Source organism: Hypomesus transpacificus, chromosome 6 (genome assembly GCF_021917145.1).
Source record: "Hypomesus transpacificus isolate Combined female chromosome 6, fHypTra1, whole genome shotgun sequence".
In the NCBI taxonomy this organism is placed as follows: Eukaryota; Metazoa; Chordata; class Actinopteri; order Osmeriformes; family Osmeridae; genus Hypomesus; species Hypomesus transpacificus.
The window spans coordinates 163,440-191,205 of NC_061065.1; the positions used below are offsets into that span (position 1 = coordinate 163,440).

Below are 27,766 nucleotides of genomic sequence, written 5' to 3' on the forward strand. Positions count from 1 at the left end.
CTCTATATCAGTGTCTCTTTAACCTCCTGTCTCCATGTCTGTAAACACAGACGTAAGGAGGTGTGACTGTCTACCCTACAAATAAATGTGCACCTGCTATTAATTTGGGTTTATTGTTGCAAGCTGACCAGCATGCTACAGATACTTGGATGATCTTTCTCAACAGACTGGTTGGACGGCTACATACTCTACATGCTATATATATTTTTTATTATTCAAACAAACATCGGTGCATCAGTAGAGTTAGGTGGTTTTGGAGGCCATTTACATTTCCTTTCTTTTAAGGAATCAAAGAATCAGTCAAACATGAATCATAAAGGAAATGGAGCCTCATTTTTTAATTAAGTGGTATTTTCATTTGACGGTTCTGTACCCACAAACCAAGGACTAAGTAATATCACCTTACATTACCAACCATTTACAGTCAGTGGTAAATATGCAAATATTGACTGGGGCCATATGGCCTGGCTTACATCAATTATTTGCCTATAAACTGATTTGGCAGGTTCGGCAGGTTGCTCTGATAATATGTCATTGTAGGCCTGAGTTCCACATAACTAGTGATCCACTCTTTCATGTACGAACACAGAACAATCCCAAGCCTGAACCACAATCAGCACAGGTAAAACAGGCTACTGTCTTGTATGCTTTCAAACAGTGTCAAAACATCCTCACTACAGAGCATTCACCCTCATTCTGGGGTTTAGGACTGAAGCAAGGTTCCTTCCAGACCTAGTAGAAAAACGACAGTAAACTCAGTATTCTCATGGTAAATTATTTCAGAAGATTCTTGCTGATGATGTACAGCATAAAATTCACTCAAAAAAGGCATGTTGATCTTGCTTGTCCACAGTTTTTGTCTTCAAGGTGAATGAGGTCAACTGGATCGTGCTCCTCATCTGAATGATTTGATTTGCAAACTAACCAAACTACACAAACAACATTATTTTTGCATGTTATTTATAAATCTTGGTACCCTGAAGTTTAGTCAGAAGATATGCCAGCATTTGATTTACATATTTAAAAAAAAGAATTACAATACAATATGACAAAAATATATGTTTTTGTTATGTATACAATATGTGCATATTAGTAACTATTCATAAGTGTGATTATTTAACTGCCAGTCAATTTTATATTCCAATTTATGCTAAATGAAAAACAGTAATTTATAACATTGTGACTGAAGTAATGCGTACAGTAATACCATAAGTCACAGACACTATACTGTATATAAAAAATATATTTGTTTATCCACATACATTTATTTAATTTAGCAAATGGTAAAAAAACATTTCTCACTAGCTTTCAGTAATTCCTTACACATTAAAGGTCTGACTGCATCTGGGCCTTCAGACCTCACAGAGATTACCACCAAAATTAAATACGTTTGTTAGAAACCTTTCTAGACTGTTGGCCCAAATATTTTGCTTAATAATAAATAAATAAAATAATAACACACATTGTTTAACTGATTTTACAACAATGTTACTTGAAAAATGCTTTAAATCCCAACATACTATGATTTAAGTGCTAAATATAATATTGTGTTAATGCAATGATACTGTGGGGCTGATTACTGCTTCATTTCTAAATTAAATTTAGAAACATTTAGATTAACATTAGAAACATTAGATTACATTTAATACAGAAATTTAATATTGTATGATCCAACAGTAAATTAACATCAGATGTTGATGAAAGACTCTGTAGCAGCAGAGCTGCTGGTGTTTGCAACTTCAGAGACGTTGTAGACGTCTGAAGAACAGAAAGGAGTCAGTCCAGGACAGGTACAGGACAGGTACAGCAGTTTTTGTTAGACTAAAAACTAGGTTCCATGTGATGAAATACCTTTATAACTGAAGCATTGCATTAATACTATAGATCACAGACACTATACTGTTTTGGTACTGTATTGTTGATATTTTACCCATGCATCACAACAATCCAATTTCGTACCAGGAGGTTTGTTTTAATTACATCAATGTAATTGTTTGAAGGTCTTGTTCAGGTGGCCTTTTGCGGCATTGATTGATGATTGGTATCATCATTTATTTTTAGGTGTCATTTGTATAATTTATCTACTGATACATTACATTTGACTAAGTATGTTGATAACTTACTTCTTCTCCGCATTCTTCTGAGTATGTCCAAGGCACTGAAGGAGGATGGCCCAGCGCTGGTGCTGCGAGTCTGGAAGCATCACAAAGTGGAACATGTTAATATGACTCACAGAACCACACCAGTACAAGGTGGAACATGTTAATATGACTCAGGATGAGACCAGTACAAGGTGGAACATGTTAATGTGACCACACCTCACATGACCACACCAGTAATGGCACTGGGCCATGAAAGTCTCAGATATTGGCTTTGGATAAAGTGTCTGCCCACTGAATGTAATGTGTGTGTTTGTAGCTTAAACGTGGAAAAGGTGGACTTACCCCGGTACCCTGGGAGCTTCCACTGGCTCCTCGGAACAGTCTAGTTATTGCTGCCCTGATCTATAAAATATGGATATACATATTGTAAATATGTAAAATACACCAAAAATGTATGTTTAAATTGACACAATTTAATTTATACATAGTAAGATATTTTAGAATTTAATGTAAGAATGCTATTTACCTTGCTATCTAAAAGTGTTCCAAACACCAAAATGAAGAAACCCTATGAGAAATTGGAGACAATTTGTAAAAGGTATTTGTAAAACAAAGTTGATATTTTTCACACAGTATACAATACTCAATAAAGCTCTATAGTTAATGCGTGTATATGGTATATGTATAATTTGTGTAAATACATAAATATAAAATACTGAGAAAATATGTGCAAGGGGTTAACAAAGCAGAAACAAAGAACAAGCAATTAATTTACCTGTAAGGAATTGAAGAAAGCAAAAGCAACATGTGTTCCAAAGTTTGTGTAGTCCACCAATGTTCCCACTCCCAGTGCCCAGGTAAGACCAAAGAAGGGCGTGAGGATGGCCAGACACCTGGCGATGACCACGAGTGTGTTCTTCTCATCAGGCTGGGCAGTGTCCCCAACACCTCTCCTCAGCATTTTGTACAGAACCACAATGAGGATTAAGAAGTTGATGAGCACTATACTCAGGGCTGGGATCACAAATGCCAGGAGAGCCTTGCTACTGCCCCAGTTCAGCCAGCAGGCCATCTCTGTATCATTTCTTATGTATGTATCATTTGGGGCTGTGGAAGCCACCGTGACAACAGCTATGATGAGAGGCGCTCCGTAGCCCACAGAGAAGCCAATGGCCAGCATGGTGGACTTTGACATGTGGGAGAAGACCATGATGGTCCTGTAGAACAGGAGGAGGCCTGAGATGAGCATCCAGAAGAACAGGGACAGGTAGAAAAAGTGAATGAAGAATGTTGCCGTGCTGCATGCATTATATTTGTCTTCCCCTGGATTGGCTGAAATGGATGCTCCGATGATGAACCAAATGTCTGCTATCAAGAGAGAGACGGCGATGTTTACTATGGAGACGTGACGCATATAGGAGGTGCTGTTCCGGGTCATGCTCTTCCAGACACAAGCTTCAATGATCAGACACACAACCAGGCTGCCCATGGAGATGCCCACTCCAATGTAGGTGATGATGTCCAACACATTTTGCTGTTCATCATTGAAGCCTTCATTGGATGGTGACATTAGGATGGAGAAAGAAGTCAGATGGTTGCAGTTACAGGTGACGGTTTCATTGTTGTCAGACTGCAGATGACATCCTTCATCATCCCATCCCTCCAGATCAAAGTTCCAGAATACACACTGAACGTTAGCTAATGATTTATTCAAATTCAATTTTTCAAAGCTCAGAGAGACATTTCTGACGGTTCCGTTTAACTTAACGAGCAGCACGTTTCCATTGATAATGGTACCGTTGACAGTCTGATTTCTGCCATTTCTAGCAGGCAAGACGTTGTTCAGGGTGGAGAAGGCGATAGTGTTAATGAAGTTGTTGCTGGAGTTAATCTGTGGAATATGTAAGCCAACACTGGAGCTCTGTTCTGAGCTGAAGGAATTTTGACTGAAGTTAGTTCTTGTCAGGATCATGGTGCTTGTGTTAAAGACAAAGGGCTCCCCTTGTAGAGCCCCAGTGATGGTTTCTAGGGACCCCAGTAAAATAGAGCTGGTGTTGCTAGTGCTGCCAGACGAATCGGCATTTAGCTGACCCCAGGAACCCTGTGCTCCTTCTGAAATGAGTACATTAACTGTTTTAAGAAAACCCTGTGGGTAGAAAAATTAAGTCATTTAAGCTGCAATAAAACAGCTTTCTTTCAAAAGATTGTCAGACTAGAAGAACCTTGATATGTTGTAAATGTCAAATTAGCACTGTTTTAAGTATTGTACATAATTGTTTGCATTCAACATACCTCCATAACAGGGCGACTGACATTAGTAGAAACAGACGCCACATTCTTCAAAATCGTAACGAGGGTGGATATAGTGGCAGTGGAATCTTCAATATCCTTTTGGTTCTCCTCTGCAGCATTTTGAAGATCATTGACAAAATCAAGAACCCCTTCCGCCTGTAAAGACTATATGAAAACAGAAGAAATGGGACAAAAAAACTATTCTGTGATCCAAATATGAAGGTAATATACATAAAGTAAAAACATTGAACAATTACCAAAGACTTTAAATGGTGGTTAGTGGTGTATCATAGTACAATACCTCTGAGTTGTTCTGTAGGTTGAGAATCACAGTCAAAACACAAGTGTTCTTTTTGACTACCCAAACAGCACCCTCACAAGAAGCAATAATGTATCCATTTTTCTTAGGTCCACATTGTATTTCTGATACATCCCCTTCTCCTCCATCGCCAAACTTAGCATCATTACACGTTACATCTTCAAATAGATTTAGTGTTAATAGCAGGCAAACATAGGAAATCAAGCATCAAACATTGGAAATCAACTTTGAAACATAGGTATTCACATCAACTCTGAAATATAGGGTGAAGGTTATAGGTATTCATGTACAATAAGTTTAGGGTTATAGGTATTATGGTTAGGGTTATAGGTATTTATGTTGAATACATCTCTTACCTTCTGTAAAAATTTTCAGTTTAGTTTTTACACTATAGCCGGATGGACTTTTGACATGGCAGAAAATGTTTGTTTCTGTATTTTCACAAGTTTCAGGCATAGGGAAATCATATGTGACGCAGTAGGAATCTTTTTCTTCAAATCCATCTGTGAGAAACATATTGCAAAATAAGTAGCTACTCATACACTTAACATACATATAACGGTCATTTGCGTACATATTCATGATAAATTCACATAATGTTAGTGTTGGATAACATTACTCTGATATATAGGTTCATATTCACCTGATACAATTGTGGACTTGTATATCCACTGCACTTCATACGGTGTCTGTACACAACACTCAAGAGGAGTGATTCCTCCCACCTCACACTTTGAGTTGATTTGAGTTGGGGCTCGGACATTAGGAGCTTCAACAGTCACATTTCCTGTCTGATGGAAGTCTACGCTTGATCCCTTCAGAGTGCATTCATAAAGACCTGAAGTAATGGGACAAATACATCTACAGTATTGACACACTGACTGGCACTTAAATAATCACACTTTTCATTTTTTACTTCGAGCTTTGAATTTGAATAATTTGACTTTTAGATTCAAAGTTTTTTCAGCCTACCTACCTACTCAATAAAACTGTGTGATACACAGTACCTACCCATGGGAGGTAAAATTCCTTTGTTCATTACATCATAATTGATGGATAACCCTGCCCTGTTCATTACATCATAGTTGATGGGTAACATTACATCATAGTTGATGGGTAACTGTAATCTGCCCCATTTATATCGTATTACTCACCAGTATCACTAGTCCTAGTGTTTTCAACCTTCAGTATGTTGTTTTCCCTGGTAAATTTTGGATTGCCAGATATATCTTTTCCCTTAACTTTCCATGTAACCCCCAAGTCTCCCGTCACGATGAAAGCAGGAGGAGGGCCGCATGTGAGCGTCAGAGTGGGCCCAGGGTACATGGGCTTGGGGGTGTAAGGTAAGGGAAAAGGACCTGGACATACGGAGCAGGGTTTTAGAGAGTTTAAGACCTTATTCATTTACTGAAAATGTACACATGTAAGAGTGTAAGAACAACAAAGAGATGGATTATCATCATCTTACTTTTATAAGTGATTTTAAAAGAGCCATTCTGAACTATGAAGTCAGGTGCCAGAGCTGCTATGAGCCCTGATTCAACACTTTTGATATCAGCAAGGTTTGTGTTAGTCGTTACGACTTCAAAGTCCACAATCACACTTCCCGACCTGTAAAGAAATAAGAAATATTTACGCTAATGATTTAAGTGATGAGCTGACAAATATTGCTAATATTGATACAGTTCTATACTGTACACAGTATAGTTCACACAAATGAGCAAACTATAATATTAGACAAACATGATTTCAAAAATGTTATCCAGGCTAACAGCAACACAGCTGCCAAAGGCAGGAAGGGAAGCTCCTTCCCAGACTGTGTGAGTGCATAAGTTAGTCGCTTCTCAACTTTAGGGTTAGTTATAACTCATGTTTCAGGTTAGTTATACAAGTTATGGTGAGTAGCCTAAGAGTTGCACTAAGATGTTCTTGCACGCCATAATCATTTATCAAAACAACACATTAATTTAATAGTACAGTTAGTTAGAGTACACAATTGGAATTACAGTCAGATCTCCTGGTGCCACAGTGATGGGGCAGTGATATTTACAACTCATGCATTGTACATGTGTTATAACCAACCCTAAAGCCACATGAGTTATAACTAACCCTAAAGCCACAGGAGTTATCACTGACCCTAAAGCCACACGAGTTATAACCAACCCTAAAGCCACACAAGTTATAACTAACCCTAAAGCCATATGAGGTATAACTAGTAGTGGGCATAATTTTGTCTATGCCCACCACTATTAATTTTTTTAATCTGGATTAATCTCACTGTAATCTTGGAATTCATCTAGATTAATCTAGATTGAAATGGCTCATTTGAATTCCGCCGATGACTAAAAGTAAGTCTTTGAGAACGGGTTTCTCAAGCCAGGTGAGGGAGGAGATTAGTTAGCTCGGCTGATAGAGCTGTGCTGACGGGCTTGCCTCGGTTGCACTCAAACAGTAGTTTGACGATGACTCTTCCCGATGTGGTAATTTTATACACAAGGCTTACACACAGGTTTGCAGACTCGTTCCCTCACTCCCTATAGTGCAATTAGGCTAGGTATACATTCGCGCTAAAATATCAAGATGAAAGTCATCATAGCTTGCATAGTATAGACCCAGCTCCCAACCCAACTTTGAAAATAGATTAACGGTGATATTTTTTTATTGCCCGATAACAGTCTAACCTTAACGCAGCACGTTAACGCCGATGACAGCCCACCAGTAATTATAACTAACCCCAGTGCCGGTCCTAGCTCATTGGGCGCCCCGGGCGAGTTTATCACTTGCACCCCCCCCCCCTCCCCACCCCCCCGGGACAAAGAAATCTTGTGCCGCCCCCTACCCCGCCGACAGTACACGGAACGGTACTACCTGGCGGCACAAACGACGGAACATGCTGCACTTCACCGTCTCAGCAAGCAGAGGTGCCTGCAGCTGCCTGAAGGGGGCGCCAATATGCCAATTCCAAACAAAGTGAAATGATAAATAAGAGAAAACCGGGCAGATATAGCTTTTGATTTTTGCTTGTGCGCCCCCCACGTGACATGAACTGTCAGCCCGTGCCTAAAACCCCCATGACTAACCCTAAAGCCACATGCGTTATAACCAACCCTAAAGCCACATGAGTTTTTAACCAACCCAAAAGCCACACGAGTGATAACTAACCCAAAAGCCACATGTGTTATAACCAACCCTAAAGCCACATGAGTTTTTAACCAACCCAAAAGCCACATGCGTTATAACCAACCCTAAAGCCACATGAGTTTTTAACCAACCCAAAAGCCACATGCGTTATAACCAACCCTAAAGCCACATGTGTTATAACCAACCCTAAAGCCACACAAGTGATAACTAACCCTAAAGCCACACGAGTTATCACTAACCCTAAAGCCACACGAGTTATCACTAACCCTAGAGCCACATGTTTAAATTTGTTTAATTTGTTGTTGTTGTAAACTGGATCGGTCTCATGCACCTCTGTACTTTGTAAACTGGTATGGTATACCTTATTTATCTTGTATAACTTGTATACCCTGTATATCTTGTATACCTTGTATATTTTGTATACCGTATAAATCGGATAGCCTTCATCCTATTTAAGCATTTGTATTTATTGGAAATGTATTCTTCTTACATTTACATTTAGTCATTTAGCAGACGCTCTTATCCAGAGCGACTTACAGTATGTACAGGGACATTCCCCCCGAGGCAAGTAGGGTGAAGTGCCTTGCCCAAGGACACAACATAATTTTGTACGGTTGGGAATCGAACCGGCAACCTTCTGATTACTTGCCCGATTCCCTAACCACTCAGTCACCTGACTCCTTCTTGTTCACAGGGTGTTAAATGTTAGAACTGAGTTTGGTTAAAGGGCTTGTTAAAGGGTGTACTCTGCACCATTGTATTGAACTCCTTTATGATATTGCCTTTTACTGGATGTAATGGTTTCTAAATCATTTAAGCATTTTGAGGATGATTTCATGATTTTCAGATTGTTTATATTAGTGTATGATCCCACTATGCTGCTGACATTTTCATGTTTGTTTTTTTTGGCTTTATGTTGCCTGTGATAATGTAATGACACAGAGCTGTTTGTTGTAGCCAGGATGCTTAAACAAAAGATAATCCTCAATGAATCCTTCATGGGTTAAAAAAGGCTAAACAAATAAAACACATGCTCTGGATAGTTGTAGTAAAACAAACAGTACCTGAATTGCTTTAAAGTTGCAGATACAAAACCTGGAGTTTTCCCATACTGCTGCTGGAGCTGGGAGAAAACAGAACTGTTAATAAACTTTGAGTAAAAGCAGAACTCTCTGTACATTATGTCTCAACATGGAATTTCAGTTCAATGTCTTGAAACATGTTCTTACCTTTGATTCAATCCCGCTTTTTAAACTATTGTATGCAGAGCTTGTAATGTCATTTAGGTCATCTGTAAACTTCCTATTCAAACTGAACTGCATGTTCCACACATTTCCTACAGAACCTACAGAAAATATCAAAGAATAATCAGACTTAAAATGTATTTGCGTCTCACAGCAAGCAATTCAAGTAATTCCTTCCAGTGGTACACAATGTGCATTACAAAAATCGTACATTACATATTATCTTATATATACACATCTAATCGTAAATTAATCACTGTTGAGGCTTATCTTTGAGTAGAAAGAAGTGATTAAAAAAAAATACGGTGTATTCATTTAGTTGACGCTTTCCTCCGAATATAGGGGGGATTAGAACCTGCAATCTCCTGATCTGCAGTCAAATGCTCTTCAACATGCACAGCTGTCAAGTTGTACTTGCCTGATGTGGGGGGCAAGTTGGTGCCTGGGGTTGTGGGGGGCAAGGTGGTGCCTGGGGTTGTGGGGGATATTGGGGTTACTGTGGAATATACATTAGAAGACAGAACAGATTAGTAAAAAAAAAAGGGGGTCAAATGGCTGGTGGTAAGGGAGTCGGGCTGTTAATCAGAAGGTTGTTAGTTCGATTCCTGGCCGTGCCAAATTATGTTGTGTCCTTGAGCAAGGCACTTCACCCTACTTGCCTCGGGGAGAATGTCCCTGTACTTACTGTGAGTCGCTCTGGATAAGAGCGTCTGCTAAATGACTACATGTAAATGTAAATGGATGGCACTTACTAGCTTTGGTCGATATTGTTGTTGGTGCCAATGTTGTTGAGTCTGTAAGGAGAAAGATATAACCAGTAATTTTTGTATTTTCATTTCATAAAAAAAGAAACGTTACAGGTAAATGAACCCGGAGGTATAACTGAACAAAAAACTGTACTTACTGGTTGCTGGGGTCTGTTGTGATGTAGGGGTGAAGGTAGTATTCTGCTGGGTTGTGGGGGTCAGGGTAGTGTTCTGCTGGGTTGTGGGGGTCAGGGTAGTGTTCTGTTGGGTTGTGGGGGTCAGGGTAGTGTTCTGCTGGGTTGTGGGCTTCAGGGTAGTGGTCTGCAGGGTTGTGGGGGTCAGGGTAGTGTTCTGTTGGGTTGTGGGGGTCAGGGTAGTGTTCTGTTGGGTTGTGGGGGTCAGGGTAGTGTTCTGCTGGGTTGTGGGGGTCAAGGTAGTGTTCTGTTGGGTTGTGGGGGTCAGGGTAGTGTTCTGCTGGGTTGTGGGGGTCAGGGTAGTGTTCCGCTGGGTTGTGGGGGTCAGGGTAGTGTTCTGCTGGGTTGTGGGGGTCAGGGTAGTGTTCTGTTGGGTTGTGGGGGTCAGGGTAGTGTTCTGCTGGGTTGTGGGGGTCAGGGTAGTGGTCTGCTGGGTTGTGGGGGTCAGGGTGGTGTTCTGCTGTATTGTCAAATCTGTTGTGGAAGCATCTAAAACAAAAGACACACACCAGATTGGTAATTATTACAGTAGTGTAGGCACATTATTGGAAAGATTGAGAGGAATGTTCACTGGTCTGTGCTGAACTTCAAAATGAATTGTATTATACAGATGGCCTTTTAACAGGGAGCTTGTTTCTTTTGAAAAGTACCTGTTGTTGTCATCGGAGGGAGTGTTGTTGGAGGACAGGTTGTAAAGTCTGTTAATGGAGAAGATATCAGGAAAAACAATATTTATTTAATGATCTTTCAGCATTATTGGCTCTTAAAAACAGTTGCCATTCAAACCACTGAATGATTTTGCCGTTAAAATAACATCCTTGATACTAAGTAGACATCCAATTTAAAGTGTTCATGTCACAACAGGAAGAAAAACCAAAATGTTAACCGAGATGTTACGATTCGTACTTTGTTGGAGTACTGACTGACAGAACTGTCCGTCTGCAGGAATGGCGTTGATGCAGCTGCACGTGTCAGTTGTAATGTTAGAACAATGTTCGTAGGTGGCACACTTGTCACATGACCAGCGATACTGGTCCTCACACCTACACTGGTATCCAGTAGCCACTGGGTAGCAAACTGTCGATGGAAAACCACATTGACAAACATGAATACCTGTAATGGAGCACATCCTTTCACTTTATAAATGTATTAGAGTTTTTACCAGTAGAGATGTTGACATCTGTGATTTGAATCAGGTTGTTGATGATGATGGGGAAAATGTTGCTACTGAGAATAGATCTCAGTTGTTCCAACGCTGCAACATTGGTGGTGTTCACCTCAATGTCGATGAGGTAATAAAATACTGGAAGGACTGAGGAAAGAAAAAGGAATGTTTGTTGATTATAGGTAACTAAACCTCACACAGACACAGGGAGAGAAATGGACTGAACCCACTGATCACTTTTATCCAAACCAACATACATTTACATTTATGCATTTAGCGGACGCGCTTATCCAAAGCGACTTCCAAAAGAGAGCTTAACAAAAGTGCATAGGTCACTGATCATAACAACGAGATAACCCCAAACATTGTGGGTAACCGAAACCTGAAGCATACATTGTGAAAACTAAATAAGTCTCAAAGGGAAGAACCATAAGAGCATATAGTTAAACAAGATACAATTAAACAACATGAACCTTGAAAAGTGCGAAGGTGTACCTGTGTAAAAAACGTACAAATACTGCATATAGAAAGTACAGCAGCAGATCAAGGATCAGTAGTGCAGAGTTGTACAGTATTTAGGTGGTCGGAGTCAAGGAACAGGCTGTATTTACCAGGCACATCACAAAGTAACCACATCCCAGCTGTCAGAGATGATACTTACTGGGTGTTGTGGTCAGGTTTGCAGTGCTACTCTGACTGGTGAATGCTGTTGTGTTGGCAACTGAGGAAAGATTGAGAGGAATGTTCACTGGTCTGTGCTGGACTTCAAAATGAATTGTATTATACAGATGGCCTTTTAACAGGGAGCTTGTTTCTTTTGAAAAGTACCTGTTGTTGTCATCGGAGGGAGTGTTGTTGGAGGACAGGTTGTAAAGTCTGTTAATGGAGAAGATATCAGGAAAAAGAATATTTATTTAATGATCTTTCAGCATTATTGGCACTTAAAAACAGTTGCCATTCAAACCACTGAATGATTTTGCCGTTAAAATAACATCCTTGATACTAAGTAGACATCCAATTTAAAGTGTTCATGTCACAACAGGAAGAAAAACCAAAATGTTAACCGAGATGTTACGATTCGTACTTTGTTGAAGTACTGACTGACAGAACTGTCCGTCTGCAGGAATGGCGTTGATGCAGCTGCACGTGTCAGTTGTAATGTTAGAACAATGTCCGTAGGTGGCACACTTGTCACATGACCAGCGATACTGGTCCTCACACCTACACTGGTATCCTGTAGCCACTGGGTAGCAAACTGTCGATGGAAAACCACATTGACAAACATGAATACCTGTAATGGAGCACATCCTTTCACTTTATAAATGTATTAGAGTTTTTACCAGTAGAGATGTTGACATCTGTGATTTGAATCAGGTTGTTGATGATGATGGGGAAAATGTTGCTACTGAGAATAGATCTCAGTTGTTCCAACGCTGCAACATTGGTGGTGTTCACCTCAATCTCGATGAGGTAATAAAATACTGGAAGGACTGAGGAAAGAAAAAGGAATGTTTGTTGATTATAGGTAACTAAACCTCACACAGACACAGGGAGAGAAATGGACTGAACCTACTGATCACTTTTATCCAAACCAACATACATTTACATTTATGCATTTAGCGGACGCGCTTATCCAAAGCGACTTCCAAAAGAGAGCTTAACAAAAGTGCATAGGTCACTGATCATAACAACGAGATAACCCCAAACATTGCGGGTAACCGAAACCTGAAGCATGCATTGTGAAAACTAAATAAGTCTCAAAGGGAAGAACCATAACAGCATATAGTTAAACAAGATACAATTAAACAACATGAACCTTGAAAAGTGCGAAGGTGTACCTGTGTAAAAAACGTACAAATACTGCATATAGAAAGTACAGCAGCAGATCAAGGATCAGTAGTGCAGAGTTGTACAGTATTTAGGTGGTCGGAGTCAAGGAACGGGCTGTATTTACCAGGCACATCACAAAGTAACCACATCCCAGCTGTCAGAGATGATACTTACTGGGTGTTGTGGTCAGGTTTGCAGTGCTACTCTGACTGGTGAATGCTGTTGTGTTGGCAACTGAGGAAAGATTGAGAGGAATGTTCACTGGTCTGTGCTGGACTTCAAAATGAAGGTAATAAAATACTGGAAGGACTGAGGAAAGAAAAAGTAATGTTTGTTGATTATAGGTAACTAAACCTCACATAGACACAGGGAGAGAAATGGACTGAACCCACTGATCACTTTTATCCAAACCAACATACATTTACATTTATGTATTTAGTGGACGCGCTTATCGGTCCGCTGGGGTCAGAGCCATGGTAGCTGGACTCCACCTTGGTCCTGTAAGCCCTTTTCGCTGCTTTAGTATCAAGGTAGACAAGGCCGCTGCTTTGGATGAACTGTATGGGATTATCAATGGTCTGGAAAATGTGCACCCAGAGGCAGCCGTCATTGTTGTTGGTGATTTCAACAGAGCTAACATGAAGAAAGTCCTGCCCAAGTACTATCAGCACATTGACTTCTTCACACGTGGAGACCAGATCCTTGACCATTGTTATACAACATTCAAGGGCAGTTACAAACCCCTCCCCCGCCCTGCTTTTGGGAAGGCTGATCACACCTCCATTCTTCTCCTCCCCGCATATGAACAAAAGCTCAAACAGGTCAGACCGGTTGAGAGGTCAGTTCACCTATGGAGTGACGAGTGTGTGGCGACCCTCCAGGACTGGAGGATTGTCCCCCCCCCCACACATTCCCTGTGGTGTGGGGGGTTTGAGCTGTCAGGACCTGCTTGGTCGTCGGTCTGCCTACGCTGAACCAGGTCGTCACCCGGAATCCAGTCTCCATGACGGCCAACAGCGAGTTTCCCGGTCCCATCCAACGTCTATAAAGCCGAACAATGGATTTTGGTGTTTCAAAACCCATTGACACTGTATGACTATGTTTAGCTTGTGTTCTGCTCCTCTCTCTTACCAACCGTCTCTGGAGGAGGGGATCCCTCTCTGAATTGCTCCTCCCAAGGTTTCTTCCATTTTTTCTCCCGGTGGGAGTTTTTCTGGGAGTTTTTCCTTGTCTTCCTTGAGGGTTTAGGTTGGTTGAGGGGCAGTTCTATGGGCGCATGTGAAGCCCTCTGTGACATGCTTGCGTGTAAAAAAGGCTATACAAATAAATTTGATTTGATTTGACTGCTTTGACACCACTGACTGGCTGATGTTCAGGGACGCAGCAGATGGGGACATTAACGAATACTCAGACACTGTCTCCAGCTACATCCAGCACTGCATTGACGACGTTGTCCCCAAGAAGGTTGTCCGGTCTTTCCCAAATCAGAAGCCCTGGGTTGATGCCGCGGCCCGGGCCAAGCTGAGAGCCCGCACTGTCGCCTTTAATTCTGGGGACCCTGATGAGTACAGGAAGGCCAGATACGACCTTCTGAAGGCCATCAAAGCAGCGAAAAGGGCTTACAGGACCAAGGTGGAGTCCAGCTACCATGGCTTTGACCCCAGGCGCATGTAGAGTGGACTCAAAGCCATTACAGACTACAAAGGGAGAGGCTACAATGAGACCCAGTTCTCTGTCCTACTGCCAGACGAGCTGAACTCCTTCTACGCCCGCTTTGAGAGGGACAGTGACCCCCCTGCAGTGGAGCTACCTGAAGGCCAAGCCAGTGGTGTGCCTACACTAACTGTAGCCGAGGTGAGGCTGTGCTTTAAGAAGATCAACCCTCGCAAGGCACCTGGCCCAGACGGCATATCAGGGAGGGCCCTTAGGGGCTGCGCTGACCAGCTGGCAGGGGTCTTCAGTGACATCTTCAACCTCTCCCTTAACCTGTCTGTACTCCCCACCTGCTTCAAGAGGACCACCATCATCCCTGTGCCCAAGAACACCAAGGTCACATGTCTGAACGACTATCGCCCAATAGCACTGACCTCTGTCATCATGAAGTGCTTCGAGCGGCTAGTCAAATCATTCATCTGCTCCTCGCTGCCCCCCACACTGGACCCTATGCAGTTTGCATACCGGTCCAATAGGTCTACAGGCGATGCCATCGCTCTGACTATGCACACCGCTCTCTCCCACCTGGACAAGGGGAATACATATGTGAGGATGCTGTTCATTGACTACAGCTCTGCATTCAACACCATCATCCCCTCCAGACTGGTCTCCAAGCTTGTGGACCTGGGACTAAGCACCTCCCTCTGCAAGTGGATCTTCCACTTCCTGACGGGGAGGCCACAGGTGGTGAGAATCGGTGACCGCACCTCATCTGTACTGATCACCAACACAGGCACCCCCAGGGCTGTGTGCTCAGCCCTCTTCTGTTCTCCTTGTTCACCCACGACTGTGCGGCAACGCACAGCTCCAACCTCCTCGTTAAGTTTGCTGACGACACACCCATCGTGGGCCTCATCGCTGATAGTGACGAGTCAACCTACAGAGAGGAGGTTGACACCCTGACATCATGGTGTCAGGACAACAACCTCTCTCTTAACATCAGCAAGACCAAGGAGATGATTATGGACTATAGGAGGCGGCAGGAGGAGGAGCATGCACCCCTATTCATCAATGGATCGGAAGTGGAGAAGGTCAGCTGCTTCAAGTTCCTCGGGGTGAACATCAGCAATGACCTCACCTGGTCTGTTCACACGGACAAGGTGGTCAAAGCAGCCCGTAAGCGCCTCTTCTTCCTGAGGAGACTGAAGAAGTTTGGTATGGACTCAGTCATCCTCACTAACTTTTACAGATGCACTATAGAGAGCATTCTGACTGGTTGTATCACAGTGTGGTATGGGAGCTGCACAGACCGGGACCGCAAGGCCCTACGAAGTGTGTCCGTTCTGCTGAGTTTATCATCGGCAGGAAGCTCCCAGCCCTACAGGACACCTACCACACACGTTGCCTAAGGAAAGCCAGCAGGATTCTAAGAGACTGTTCCCACCCATCCTTCAGTCTCTTTACCCCATTGCCTTCTGGCAGGCGTTACCGCAGCATCCGGTCGCGCACACGCAGACTGGACTACAGTTTCTACCCAAGGGTCATCAGGCTTCTCAATGCACACTGATATGGACATTTTCACTGCACACCAGTCACTTACACACTGTCACCTTCAGCTACTGGTTGCTCTTTCAGTAACATTGCACTACTGTACCTCACTGTACCTCGCCACCAGGCTCCTGTTTGGTCATTGACATAGTCACTGATCTGCAAATTTGCACTATTGCACTGTACTCCACTTTGGTTAGAATAGGTTATAGGGTTAAAACAGGTTTTTTGTGCATTAGGGTTAGTATAGCGTACTATTTATTGTTATCTGTAATTTAGGAAGTATTAGTCTCAGGTTTAGTATAGTCGTTTATTTATTGCTATCTGTATATTTAGGAAGTTCACTTATCTACGCTCAGCATAGATGTAAATTTGTTCCGTGTACTTATATGTTAAGTCATGCCAAGTGCTTGCGTTGTCTTGTCTTAAGAATTTCAGTGCCCAGTCTAACCTTGTGTTGTTCTGTGCACCTGACAAATAAAAGACTTGAACTTGAACTTATCCAAAGCGACTTCCAAAAGAGAGCTTAACAAAAGTGCATAGGTCACTGATCATAACAACGAGATAACCCCAAACATTGCGGGTAACCGAAACCTGAAGCATACATTGTGAAAACTAAATAAGTCTCAAAGGGAAGAACCATAAGAGCATATAGTTAAACAAGATACAAATAAACATCTATATGTGTATTGTCACTAGCCCACTGCGTGACCTCTTGACCACAGCAAGAGACGTCCTCACATGTGTATAGAAAACCCGCGTATCAATGAACCTTGAAAAGTGCAAGGGTGTAACTGTGTAAAAAACGTACAAAAACTGCAAGTAGAAAGTACAGCAGCAGATCAAGGATCAGTAGTGCAGAGTTCTACAGTATTTAGGTGGTCGGAGTCAAGGAACGGGCTGTATTTACCAGGCACATCACAAAGTAACCACATCCCAGCTGTCAGAGATGATACTTACTGGGTGTTGTGGTCAGCTTTGCAGTGCTACTCTGACTGGTGAATGCTGTTGTGTTGGCAACTGAGGAGAGATTGAGAGGAATGTTCACTGGTCTGTGCTGGACTTCAAAATGAATTGTATTATACAGATGGCCTTTTAACAGGGAGCTTTTTTCTTTTGAAAAGTACCTGTTGTTGACATCGGAGGGAGTGTTGTTGGAGGACAGGTTGTAAAGTCTTTTAATGGAGAAGATATCAGGAAAAACAATATTTATTTAATGATCTTTCAGCATTATTGGCTCTTAAAAACAGTTGCCATTCAAACCACTGAATGATTTTGCCGTTAAAATAACATCCTTGATACTAAGTAGACATCCAATTTAAAGTGTTCATGTCACAACAGGAAGAAAAACCAAAATGTTAACCGAGATGTTACGATTCGTACTTTGATGAAGTACTGACTGACAGAACTGTCCGTCTGTAGGAATGGCGTTGATGCAGCTGCACGTGTCAGTTGTAATGTTAGAACAATGTCCGTAGGTGGCACACTTGTCACATGACCAGCGATACTGGTCCTCACACCTACACTGGTATCCTGTAGCCACTGGGTAGCAAACTGTCGATGGAAAACCACATTGACAAACATGAATACCTGTAATGGAGCACATCCTTTCACTTTATAAATGTATTAGAGTTTTTACCAGTAGAGATGTTGACATCTGTGATTTGAATCAGGTTGTTGATGATGATGGGGAAAATGTTGCTACTGAGAATAGATCTCAGTTGTTCCAACGCTGCAACATTGGTGGTGTTCACCTCAATCTCGATGAGGTAATAAAATACTGGAAGGACTGAGGAAAGAAAAAGGAATGTTTGTTGATTATAGGTAACTAAACCTCACACAGACACAGGGAGAGAAATGGACTGAACCTACTGATCACTTTTATCCAAACCAACATACATTTACATTTATGCATTTAGCGGACGCGCTTATCCAAAGCGACTTCCAAAAGAGAGCTTAACAAAAGTGCATAGGTCACTGATCATAACAACGAGATAACCCCAAACATTGCGGGTAACCGAAACCTGAAGCATACATTGTGAAAACTAAATAAGTCTCAAAGGGAAGAACCATAAGAGCATATAGTTAAACAAGATACAATTAAACAACATGAACCTTGAAAAGTGCGAAGGTGTACCTGTGTAAAAAACGTACAAATACTGCATATAGAAAGTACAGCAGCAGATCAAGGATCAGTAGTGCAGAGTTGTACAGTATTTAGGTGGTCGGAGTCAAGGAACAGGCTGTATTTACCAGGCACATCACAAAGTAACCACATCCCAGCTGTCAGAGATGATACTTACTGGGTGTTGTGGTCAGGTTTGCAGTGCTACTCTGACTGGTGAATGCTGTTGTGTTGGCAACTGAGGAAAGATTGAGAGGAATGTTCACTGGTCTGTGCTGGACTTCAAAATGAATTGTATTATACAGATGGCCTTTTAACAGGGAGCTTGTTTCTTTTGAAAAGTACCTGTTGTTGTCATCGGAGGGAGTGTTGTTGGAGGACAGGTTGTAAAGTCTGTTAATGGAGAAGATATCAGGAAAAAGAATATTTATTTAATGATCTTTCAGCATTATTGGCACTTAAAAACAGTTGCCATTCAAACCACTGAATGATTTTGCCGTTAAAATAACATCCTTGATACTAAGTAGACATCCAATTTAAAGTGTTCATGTCACAACAGGAAGAAAAACCAAAATGTTAACCGAGATGTTACGATTCGTACTTTGTTGAAGTACTGACTGACAGAACTGTCCGTCTGCAGGAATGGCGTTGATGCAGCTGCACGTGTCAGTTGTAATGTTAGAACAATGTCCGTAGGTGGCACACTTGTCACATGACCAGCGATACTGGTCCTCACACCTACACTGGTATCCTGTCAGCTGTGGAAGGCACACTGAACAAGAGGGAAGGAGCGCTATACGGTGATTGCCACTAGGACAGAAAACTACAATAATCATTTGTCAAATGATGATTGCACCTTACCAGTGGTAATGCCAACTTCAGTGACGTTAACTTGGGAACCCAGTGATAGTAAAAAGGTCATGTTGCCAAATAAAACCTTTAGTTTTTCAACTGTAGCCAAGTCAGTGACGTTTAGCTCGACGTCTATGGTGTACTCGACTGCTGATAGCAGGGCTGTGAATCAATCACAGAAGATCTGTCACAATTCTTCTGTCTACAATACAAGGATATTGTAAAATTTCTACAATACATAGTCATTGCTTGATATGTCACAGTGAATTTACTTGTGCTAAACAATCCCAGAGTTGTGACCCCAACAGCATCTCTATATTGGATCTACTTGTTAGTTTCAAAACTGGTAAATACTTGATTTTGGCTGGCAGAACGTTCCATCCAGGGGGAGACTGTTGATGCATCCACAAGGGCCGCTGACGATGTTGTCACAGGCTCCGTAGGTGATGCAGCTCTGATATGGCCAAGCAAACTGGTCCTCACATTTGCACTGGAAGCCAGAGGCAGTGGGCAGGCACACTGATGGAGAGAGAGGATGGATTTGGTTTTGGAAATCCTTAACTTCATCCAGTGTAAATTCACATTTGTATTCATTTAGCAGATGCTTTTATCCAAAGCAGCACAGATGGGAAGTAATGAAGTACAAATACTTTGTTACTGTAGGGCTACTTAAGTAGAATTTTCCTGTATTATTCCTTTATTTCACAATTTTACAGACAACTTTTTACTTTCACTACTCACATTCTGTTCACAAATATCTGGACTACTTTCTATTTCTAACATTTTCAAAGCAGGCTTGTTTCTTTAGTTTGAATCTGTATTTGGTGGCGGGATCAATATCATTTATTTTCATTGCGCCCCTTTTTTCATTTCCTGGCAATCACGCACAGCAAACATAAGCTAGTCTACGAAGCTACCATGGAACAAGGCAGAAGGCAACAAGAAGTATGTAATGGATTAGTGTAATGCATGCTGCGGAGCCTCCAGCTCCTCCAGTAGGTGGCCAGCTTTTGAGACATTCGTGGCCGTGCCTCCAGCTGCTTCTAATAAGACAATTAACACTGATTAAGGACAAACCCCTTAAAAGGGGCATGTTGGTATTATTAGGGTTCCTCCGGTACGAGGAAACCTATTGTTTTTGTTAGTTTTATTATTATTATTATTCTTAGGGCTCCTCCGGTAGGTGGGAACCTAGTTTGTTAGTATTCTTATAAGGGTTCCTCCGGTAGGAGGGAACTTATTGTTTTTGTTAGTATTCTTATTAGGGTTCCTCTGGTAGGAGGGAACCTATTGTTTTTGTTACTATTCTTATTCTTCTTATTATTTTTCTTCTCCTTGCGCTCCAATATCTCAAAAAGTCCCTGGTCCAAATGTCCGATTTCCAAAGTGATGGCATTTCCACCCCATGGCTCCAATTCTTTAGAAACTTAGTGTACATGCTTCATTTTTCATGAGGAACAAAAAAGCCTCAAGGACCCATAAGGTGCGTCATGACGGATTTTCCTGTACAGTGATAATTTGGGAAAAAAATTCTAAATCGATCTCCTCTTACAAAAAATCCTCTGACTCAATGCTTGCTATTGGAGAAATGTCTTATTTTCTGATACAAAAACTGAACAATCAACTGTTTAAGTCTGTGAATGGCTGAGACGCAGTGCTGATGTGTGAAGGGTGGTGGGTTCTATCCAGTCGAGGTAAAAACTTCTTTATTTTTATTCTGACATAAATGACTGTTTCAAGTCATCTGGTTAATCCCAGTGTAACTATCTATTATGTCAATTTTACAACATTTTGCCTTTTTTTTGCCATTGCTGCTTGCAGCTATATTTTAACTTTTGTATTACTGTCGGTAATACAAAAGTAAATATTACTGTACGGTCAGTGTTCCAAGCAGATGTGTTGTACCTTTGGCTAGTTATACTTAGACCTTTGTTTGATGCCGTGAAACCTCACTGCCGTTTGGAGTTTGTGTGCCCACTCAGTGCATTGTGTTGCCAGTGTTGTGTGCGTGTGCTCATATCGTGTTAACACGTTGACGTGTGTAATTGCAGTGCTTATTTCACAGTGGTGTATGTAAACTGGTTTATGGAGCATGCTGTGTATTAGGGCACCAGACCTACAATCTGCGGGGATTTTTTAGATGTAGGCCTACATAATCATTTATGGTAGGCCACTCAATTTTGTGAAGTCTACCAGTTGTCACTGAAGTCCCATCCCCGATCCTTAAGGCCGATATATGCTTCTGCGTTTTTCGAAAAACGGACACATGGGAACGCCCTCGTCTCCATTGAACGCCCTCTACGAGCTCTCCGTCAGCCTGAGAGCTTGACGTGCACCTCCTGAATTTTCTAACTGTCCGTCGTAGCTACGGATAGCTAGGGAGACACCCTTGGCTGTGATTGGTCAGTATTAAGTACCGCTTGCGTCAGGGGCGGGGTTGCCGTGATAGCGGGACGAAAATAATCCTTTGACCGCCATTGCTTGTAAAGTTTTTACAATTCATATTTCAGCTAAACGGTACATGTAAATCAGCATTTGAATTAAAATGTGAAGAGAAATGGGCAGTGTAGTTGCTGAAAATGTGCGTATTTTATTGATGAAATGGCTAATTTGTAAATTTACTAACCCTAACCCTGTTGCATTCCCACCTCGCCGTAGAACGCTCAAAATTGAACGATTAGAACGTTCAGAGAACGTTGACCAGAACGTTATGGTGTGACGCAGGGACGTGCTCACGCTATGGTTAAAGCTGCCCGGGCAACTGCCCGTTTGCCCTCCTCGAGTCAAAGTGCCCCTCCGAGGAAAATAAATAAATAATAGAGAATTCAAAGAGCTGCAGAATTTCATGTAGACCTAGATTTAAAAAATCGCCACCCGAAACATTTCATAAAGTAGCCTTATTCAATTCCAATCGATAAGCCTATGGGCAACGAGAGTGGAGGTCACAAGGGGGAGGGGTATGCCCCCTAATCTGTTTACTCTGCGGTACTGCACGCGACCGCCACCCGAGCCTGCATTTTCTTGCACTTAAGAGACGGTGACGGTTGTTTTATTCCGTGTCGATAAAAAACTGCTTTGACGTTGTCAGAAAAGGTGAGTTTTAAGTTGTAGAAGTTTTATGAAATCAATTAAAATCTTCATAAATCCAGGCTCAGTTAGCCACGTTTAGCCTAAATAATCAGACGGCTAGCTTGCCTACCAGACAACCAGCCCATTCTCACATGCTAATTTTTTGGTAGGAAAACTAAGCTACCCGTCAGCTGATGGTTAGTTCTTAACATTTTATTTTAACAAAAAGAATAAATGATGGAAGTAATGCATGACATGAATTACTATCATTACTATTTTTTTTCTTTTTTTGGGGGGGGGTGCCCTTTTTTCAGGCCAGAGCAACTGCCCTTCAAAATTCCTGTGCACGTCCCTGGTGTGACGAGGCCTTGACAGATACAACAGCAACAGCAGCAGTGCTGATGATCACCAACATCTGTCATTATCCAATCACAGTCACACACAAAACCATGCCCGCATGTTGCAGCAGGCCACCTTTTATCCTGTATTTCATAGTGACAAAGTTGGCAACCCTAAGCGTGACACTAAAACAGGTAGTAGTCATGGCTACTTTTTACTTAAGTGTATGTCAGAGCCCATACTTCTTTACTTTAACTTGAGTGAAAGTGCAGTGGGTACTTCAACTTTTACCAGAGTCTTTTTAAACATGTACTTCTACTTGAGTGAAGGATGTGTCTACTTTTGCCATCTCTGCAAACCAGAATACAAATAGTGCATATAGAAAGTACAGCAGAAGATGATATATTCAATCCAGCTGTGAACTCTAATCTAGCTGTACACTCTAATCTAGCTGTAAACTCTAATCTAGCTCTAAACTCTTATCTAGCTGTACTAGATTGTAATTGAACTCACCTGTTGTAATGCCGATCTCTGTGATCGCCGTGTTGTTGTTGAGCAATATGGGGACACTTGAGGAGTTCACAAAGGACTTAAAGTCTTGTATAGTTTTCATGTCAGATACATTCATTTCAATATCGATGATGTAGAGCCATTGATTTGTTTGGACTGTAAGAAAAAGCAAATAAAAGGTTATGACAAGCAGTACATTTAATGTCTGACTACATACTACAAACACGAGTAACTCATTTGAAAGTTCAGAGTGAGTAACCATGATTCCTGTATTGATTTAATGTTTTTTTTACAAAACCTGCCAATTACTCATTTCAAATGGCAGTTTAATAAAGGCATTTCTACTGTTTACTAACCTGCTCTTTTCCCCCTAAAATGGGGCAATACTTCTACAGTGTAATTCTCCTGTCAAGAGAATTAAATACAAATAAAAACACAGTTATGAAAGGAAATTGATGGTCTTTCAAATCATGAGTGGTCTAATCGGTCGACCTACTGTTCTGCACTAGGACTCCAAGGCCTACTGTCCTGTACTAGGACTCCAAGGCCTACTGTTCTGCACTAGGACTCCAAGGCCTACTGTCCTGTACTAGGACTCCAAGGCCTACTGTTCTCTACTAGGACTCCAAGGCCTACTGTCCTGTACTAGGACTCCAAGGCCTACTGTCCTGTACTAGGACTCCAAGGCCTACTTTTCTCTACTAGGACTCCAAAGCATACTGTCCTGTACTAGGACTCCAAGGCCTACTGTTCTGCACTAGGACTCCAAGGCCTACTGTCCTGTACTAGGACTCCAAGGCCTACTGTTCTCTACTAGGACTCCAAGGCCTACTGTCCTGTACTAGGACTCCAAGGCCTACTGTCCTGTACTAGGACTCCAAGGCCTACTGTTCTCTACTAGGACTCCAAGGCCTACTGTCCTGTACTAGGACTCCAAGGCCTACTGTCCTGTACTAGGACTCCAAGGCCTACTGTTCTGCACTAGGACTCCAAGGCCTACTGTCCTGTACTAGGACTCCAAGGCCTACTGTCCTGTACTAGGACTCCAAGGCCTACTGTTCTCTACTAGGACTCCAAGGCCTACTGTCCTGTACTAGGACTCCAAGGCCTACTGTCCTGTACTATGACTCCAAGGCCTACTGTCCTGTACTAGGACTCCAAGGCCTACTGTTCTCTACTAGGACTCCAAGGCCTACTGTCCTGTACTAGGACTCCAAGGCCTACTGTCCTGTACTAGAACTCCAAGGCCTACTGTTCTGTACTAGGACTCCAAGGCCTACTGTTCTCTACTAGGACTCCAACGCCTACTGTTCTCTACTAGGATTCCAAGGACATTTTGACATTAGCAACACAGAGGCTCCGTTGTTGTCCCATTGTGTAATGAAAGTCAAATGTGAAAAGCAAGTCAAACCATAAAAACGTCTGTATATATAATAGCTGAAAATAGGCAATCATACTGTAACAAATGAGATGCCACAAACAATAATGGTTTGATCTTGAATGTTATAGTGGTTTATTAATGCATTTGACTGTATTACTACCTAGAATAGCATGTTCATTTGACTGCTTCTAAAACCATAAACACATTACCTGGGAAATGGTCCTTGAAATGGCAGTGAATTTTCTTGTTTCCAAAACATAGCATGTCACCGTAAGAACCAGGACCAGAGCTGCATTCTTTAGCAGGGCCATTCTTGTTGTAAAAAAGAAACAGAGGAGATTGAGAGGAATGAGACACCAAAAACGAATATTCTCAAGTACCAGCAGGATCAGCTCATTAAATCAGAGGTTTCATATAGATTTTTTCTGTGATTTATCCACCTTAACAATAACCCTTTTGTCAGGATTGGAGGTGCCAGCGACCACCATGACATCCTGATAGGCTTGTCCTGTCTTGTAACCGCCGGGTTAGGGTTGACCTCAGGGTTAGGGTTGACCTCAGGCTGCCGATGGGATTCACAGGGTCCTCTTTCACTGCTTCTTTTAAACAAACCGGAGCGCCACACAATAATGTAATTTATATCACTTTAACTTTTTAACCAGGAAATTAACTTAATCAAAGCCATTCCTAAAATTACCCCATTCCAACACACAGTACATTGGAAGTTGATTAAAGAGCAAATATAATTCCATAATCCTCAAAGAATTAGATAAATATTTGATATTCTATCTGAACAGTTATTTACAGTAATATCACTCAGTAATGCAGAAGATCATTTGACTGGAAAACCCGTTGCCGGCTTCATCTGTTCACTTTCATTTCATTTGAGGAAAAAGGTCAATGTCCTCTTAACAGAATACTAATGTAGACATTAAACAGCTGTAAACTCAACAACCAACCAAATTTTACAACTGAATGCGTATCGTAAAGTCACAAATCATTTTGACTGATTAAGTGGAGATCCAGTATTTGTGTCTCACCTTGCTGGATCCCTCCTCAGCGACTAGCTGTGTGGTCTGTTGTCTCCCTGAGAGTGAACCCTTATTGTCAACTGTGGAGAACATTCAGCTCACAAACCCTTCCTGAAACACGGCACCAAGTCTCCTGTGTGTCAAGCACCGGCTCAACAGGTTTGGATGTCTTCTTCTATTTCCTCATATGAGAAAGAGAACAGTGCTGGATTATTTCTTGCCTGTCTGTGACATACATTACATTTAAAAACCATTAGTGTCATGTATGTGGTGACTAAACTCATTAGTTGGGGCGAAGCTTACATTGACTACCCTGTTTTCAAAAGGCAGACATTGTCTCTCAATATCCACTCTGAGTGACTCACAATACTGACAAACAACTAAAACAGTGCAAATAGACACATTCAAATGGTGATACTGTGGGCTACAGGGTGTTTCAGTGTAGATGCTTCCAGGCTTGGAACATACTGGTGTTTCTTGAATTCTCTCCCTTATTGTAAGGATCCCAAATATGCAGCGTGTTGATCCCATACTGTAGTCTTTCTGATGATCAGAAATCTGTTCTGCTCAGAACCCCATGCAGCTTTTATTGTTCAGCTAATCAATGCTGTAATATTAGGGGTCAGATGGCTGAGCGGTTCGGGAGTCGGGCTGTTAATCAGCTGTTGATCGATTCTCGGCCGTGCCAAATGACGTTGTGTCCTTGGGCAAGTCACTTCACCCTACTTGCCTCGGGAGAATGTCCCTGTACTTACTGTAAGTCGCTCTGGATAAGAGCGTCTGCTAAATGACTAAATGTAAATGTATTGTTAAATGGAACATCTTCCAATACAGATATCTACCGGACAATATTGTATTTGATGCGGATTAAATAGGTCTGTAAATGTTGAATTATTAATGTAGAATATTATTCTGATATTAAAATGTGTACATTTAAAATTGTGTTCATTAAATGTTTAGCAAACGCTTTTCTCCAATGCGACAAATGGATAGAAAGTACAGCAGGAAATCTGGGATCGTAAGTGCATAACAGACTCAGAGAGACACTGCACAATAACCACATCTCCTCTACCAGTGCATTAATACCATTCAGCTACAATATCTCTCTCTGTGTCTCTCTCTGTGTCTCTTTCTGTGTCTCTCTCTCCTACACATGACATTGCAGGGATAACATAGCAGGAAGTAGAAACATCTTAAGTGCACCAAACAATGTTATGAGTACAAGTTCGCAGGTATTACAAGAATACATTTGTTTATTCTTGTGTGAGGGCCCTAGAGACCTCAGTTCAACACAATAAATACGTGTAGAAAGGAAAGGGATAAAATCATAGTCCGATCGAGTGTCAGTTTATTAGATGTTCTCATGTTCCAGATTACCTGCACGGCTGACAGAGATTTGACTTGATTTTCCACATTCCATCTCTCCTCTGAAAGGCTGTGCCTCGACAGACACTGCTAACTACTTGATTTCTATCCAGTACACCAGCTCAAGAGGCAGAGGGCGTGACCTCATTTCTAGTTTAATAGTTATCTAACAGTTTGATCAGTGCCCTGGGCTATCCTGAATACCTTTATGCATTTTTTTTATATTCCATGAACTACGAAGGCTGCTGAAATTGCTTATAGATACTGAACTACGCAGGCTGCTGAACCTGCTAGTAGATGCTGCTGTGAGTGAACCTCGTTGATCTGTAGGGCTACCTGAGGATGGAGAACATTATATATCGAGCAGGTGATTTCACTGGAATACAGTCGGGTACAAATGTCTGAGACCACAGTGAATATTTAATGGGGAAACTGAGCACAGGGACCTACACATGCTTTAACCACTGAGCAACACCCTTATCTAACCTAAAATCATCTCTTGTCATCGCTTCCATTGACCTGTCATTCCTTTCTCTGGAGGGAAAGGAATAGATACCCTAGACAACCTGGACACACATGCTCACATACACACATTATGCACACACAGACATACTCACGCACACATACTCATGCACACACACATTATGCTCACACACATACACACACACATGCACACACACACTATTACTGTTGACTCTTATCTCTGTGTCACAGGACACTGTGTGGATTTTATCTGCATCTGCATTGTTCCCGCATTAACATTCTTAGAAGAAAAAGAAAGGCTTGTGTTGCATAATGCAGAGGAAACATCAGGAAATGCATCAATTACAGTAAAGGACTGATGAGAAGATATTGTGATA

The 27,766-nt window shown here is 41.7% G+C and overlaps 1 protein-coding gene across 7 annotated transcripts; it reads right to left on the reverse strand.

Moving 5' to 3' along the window:
* Positions 1-759: 759 nt before the first annotated feature.
* LOC124469226 (adhesion G protein-coupled receptor F5-like) lies at positions 760-25,675 on the reverse strand. Of its 7 annotated transcripts, none has more exons than XM_047022378.1 (38): positions 25,551-25,674; positions 24,951-25,106; positions 24,720-24,822; positions 23,486-23,534; positions 23,133-23,285; positions 19,566-19,730; positions 19,221-19,373; positions 18,961-19,131; positions 18,705-18,752; positions 18,538-18,597; positions 17,874-18,023; positions 17,618-17,788; positions 17,362-17,409; positions 17,195-17,254; positions 13,208-13,267; positions 12,544-12,693; positions 12,288-12,458; positions 12,032-12,079; positions 11,865-11,924; positions 11,201-11,350; positions 10,945-11,115; positions 10,689-10,736; positions 10,003-10,527; positions 9,851-9,892; positions 9,517-9,594; positions 9,084-9,199; positions 8,919-8,977; positions 6,182-6,324; positions 5,868-6,071; positions 5,357-5,551; positions 5,070-5,216; positions 4,696-4,871; positions 4,395-4,559; positions 2,878-4,248; positions 2,629-2,670; positions 2,445-2,504; positions 2,124-2,193; positions 760-1,758 (listed from the first exon to the last, which is right to left on the reverse strand). In XM_047022378.1, the coding sequence occupies exons 2-38, from the start codon at positions 25,001-25,003 to the stop codon at positions 1,688-1,690; spliced, it is 5,706 nt and encodes a 1,901-aa protein (XP_046878334.1). In that variant the 5' UTR covers positions 25,004-25,106; positions 25,551-25,674; the 3' UTR covers positions 760-1,687. The 7 variants fall into 7 exon arrangements, with proteins under 7 accessions (XP_046878334.1, XP_046878335.1, XP_046878333.1 ...); XM_047022379.1 differs by having other exon boundaries at positions 9,517-9,567; positions 24,951-25,109; XM_047022377.1 differs by having other exon boundaries at positions 24,951-25,109.
* Between the last annotated feature and the right edge of the window lie 2,091 nt (positions 25,676-27,766).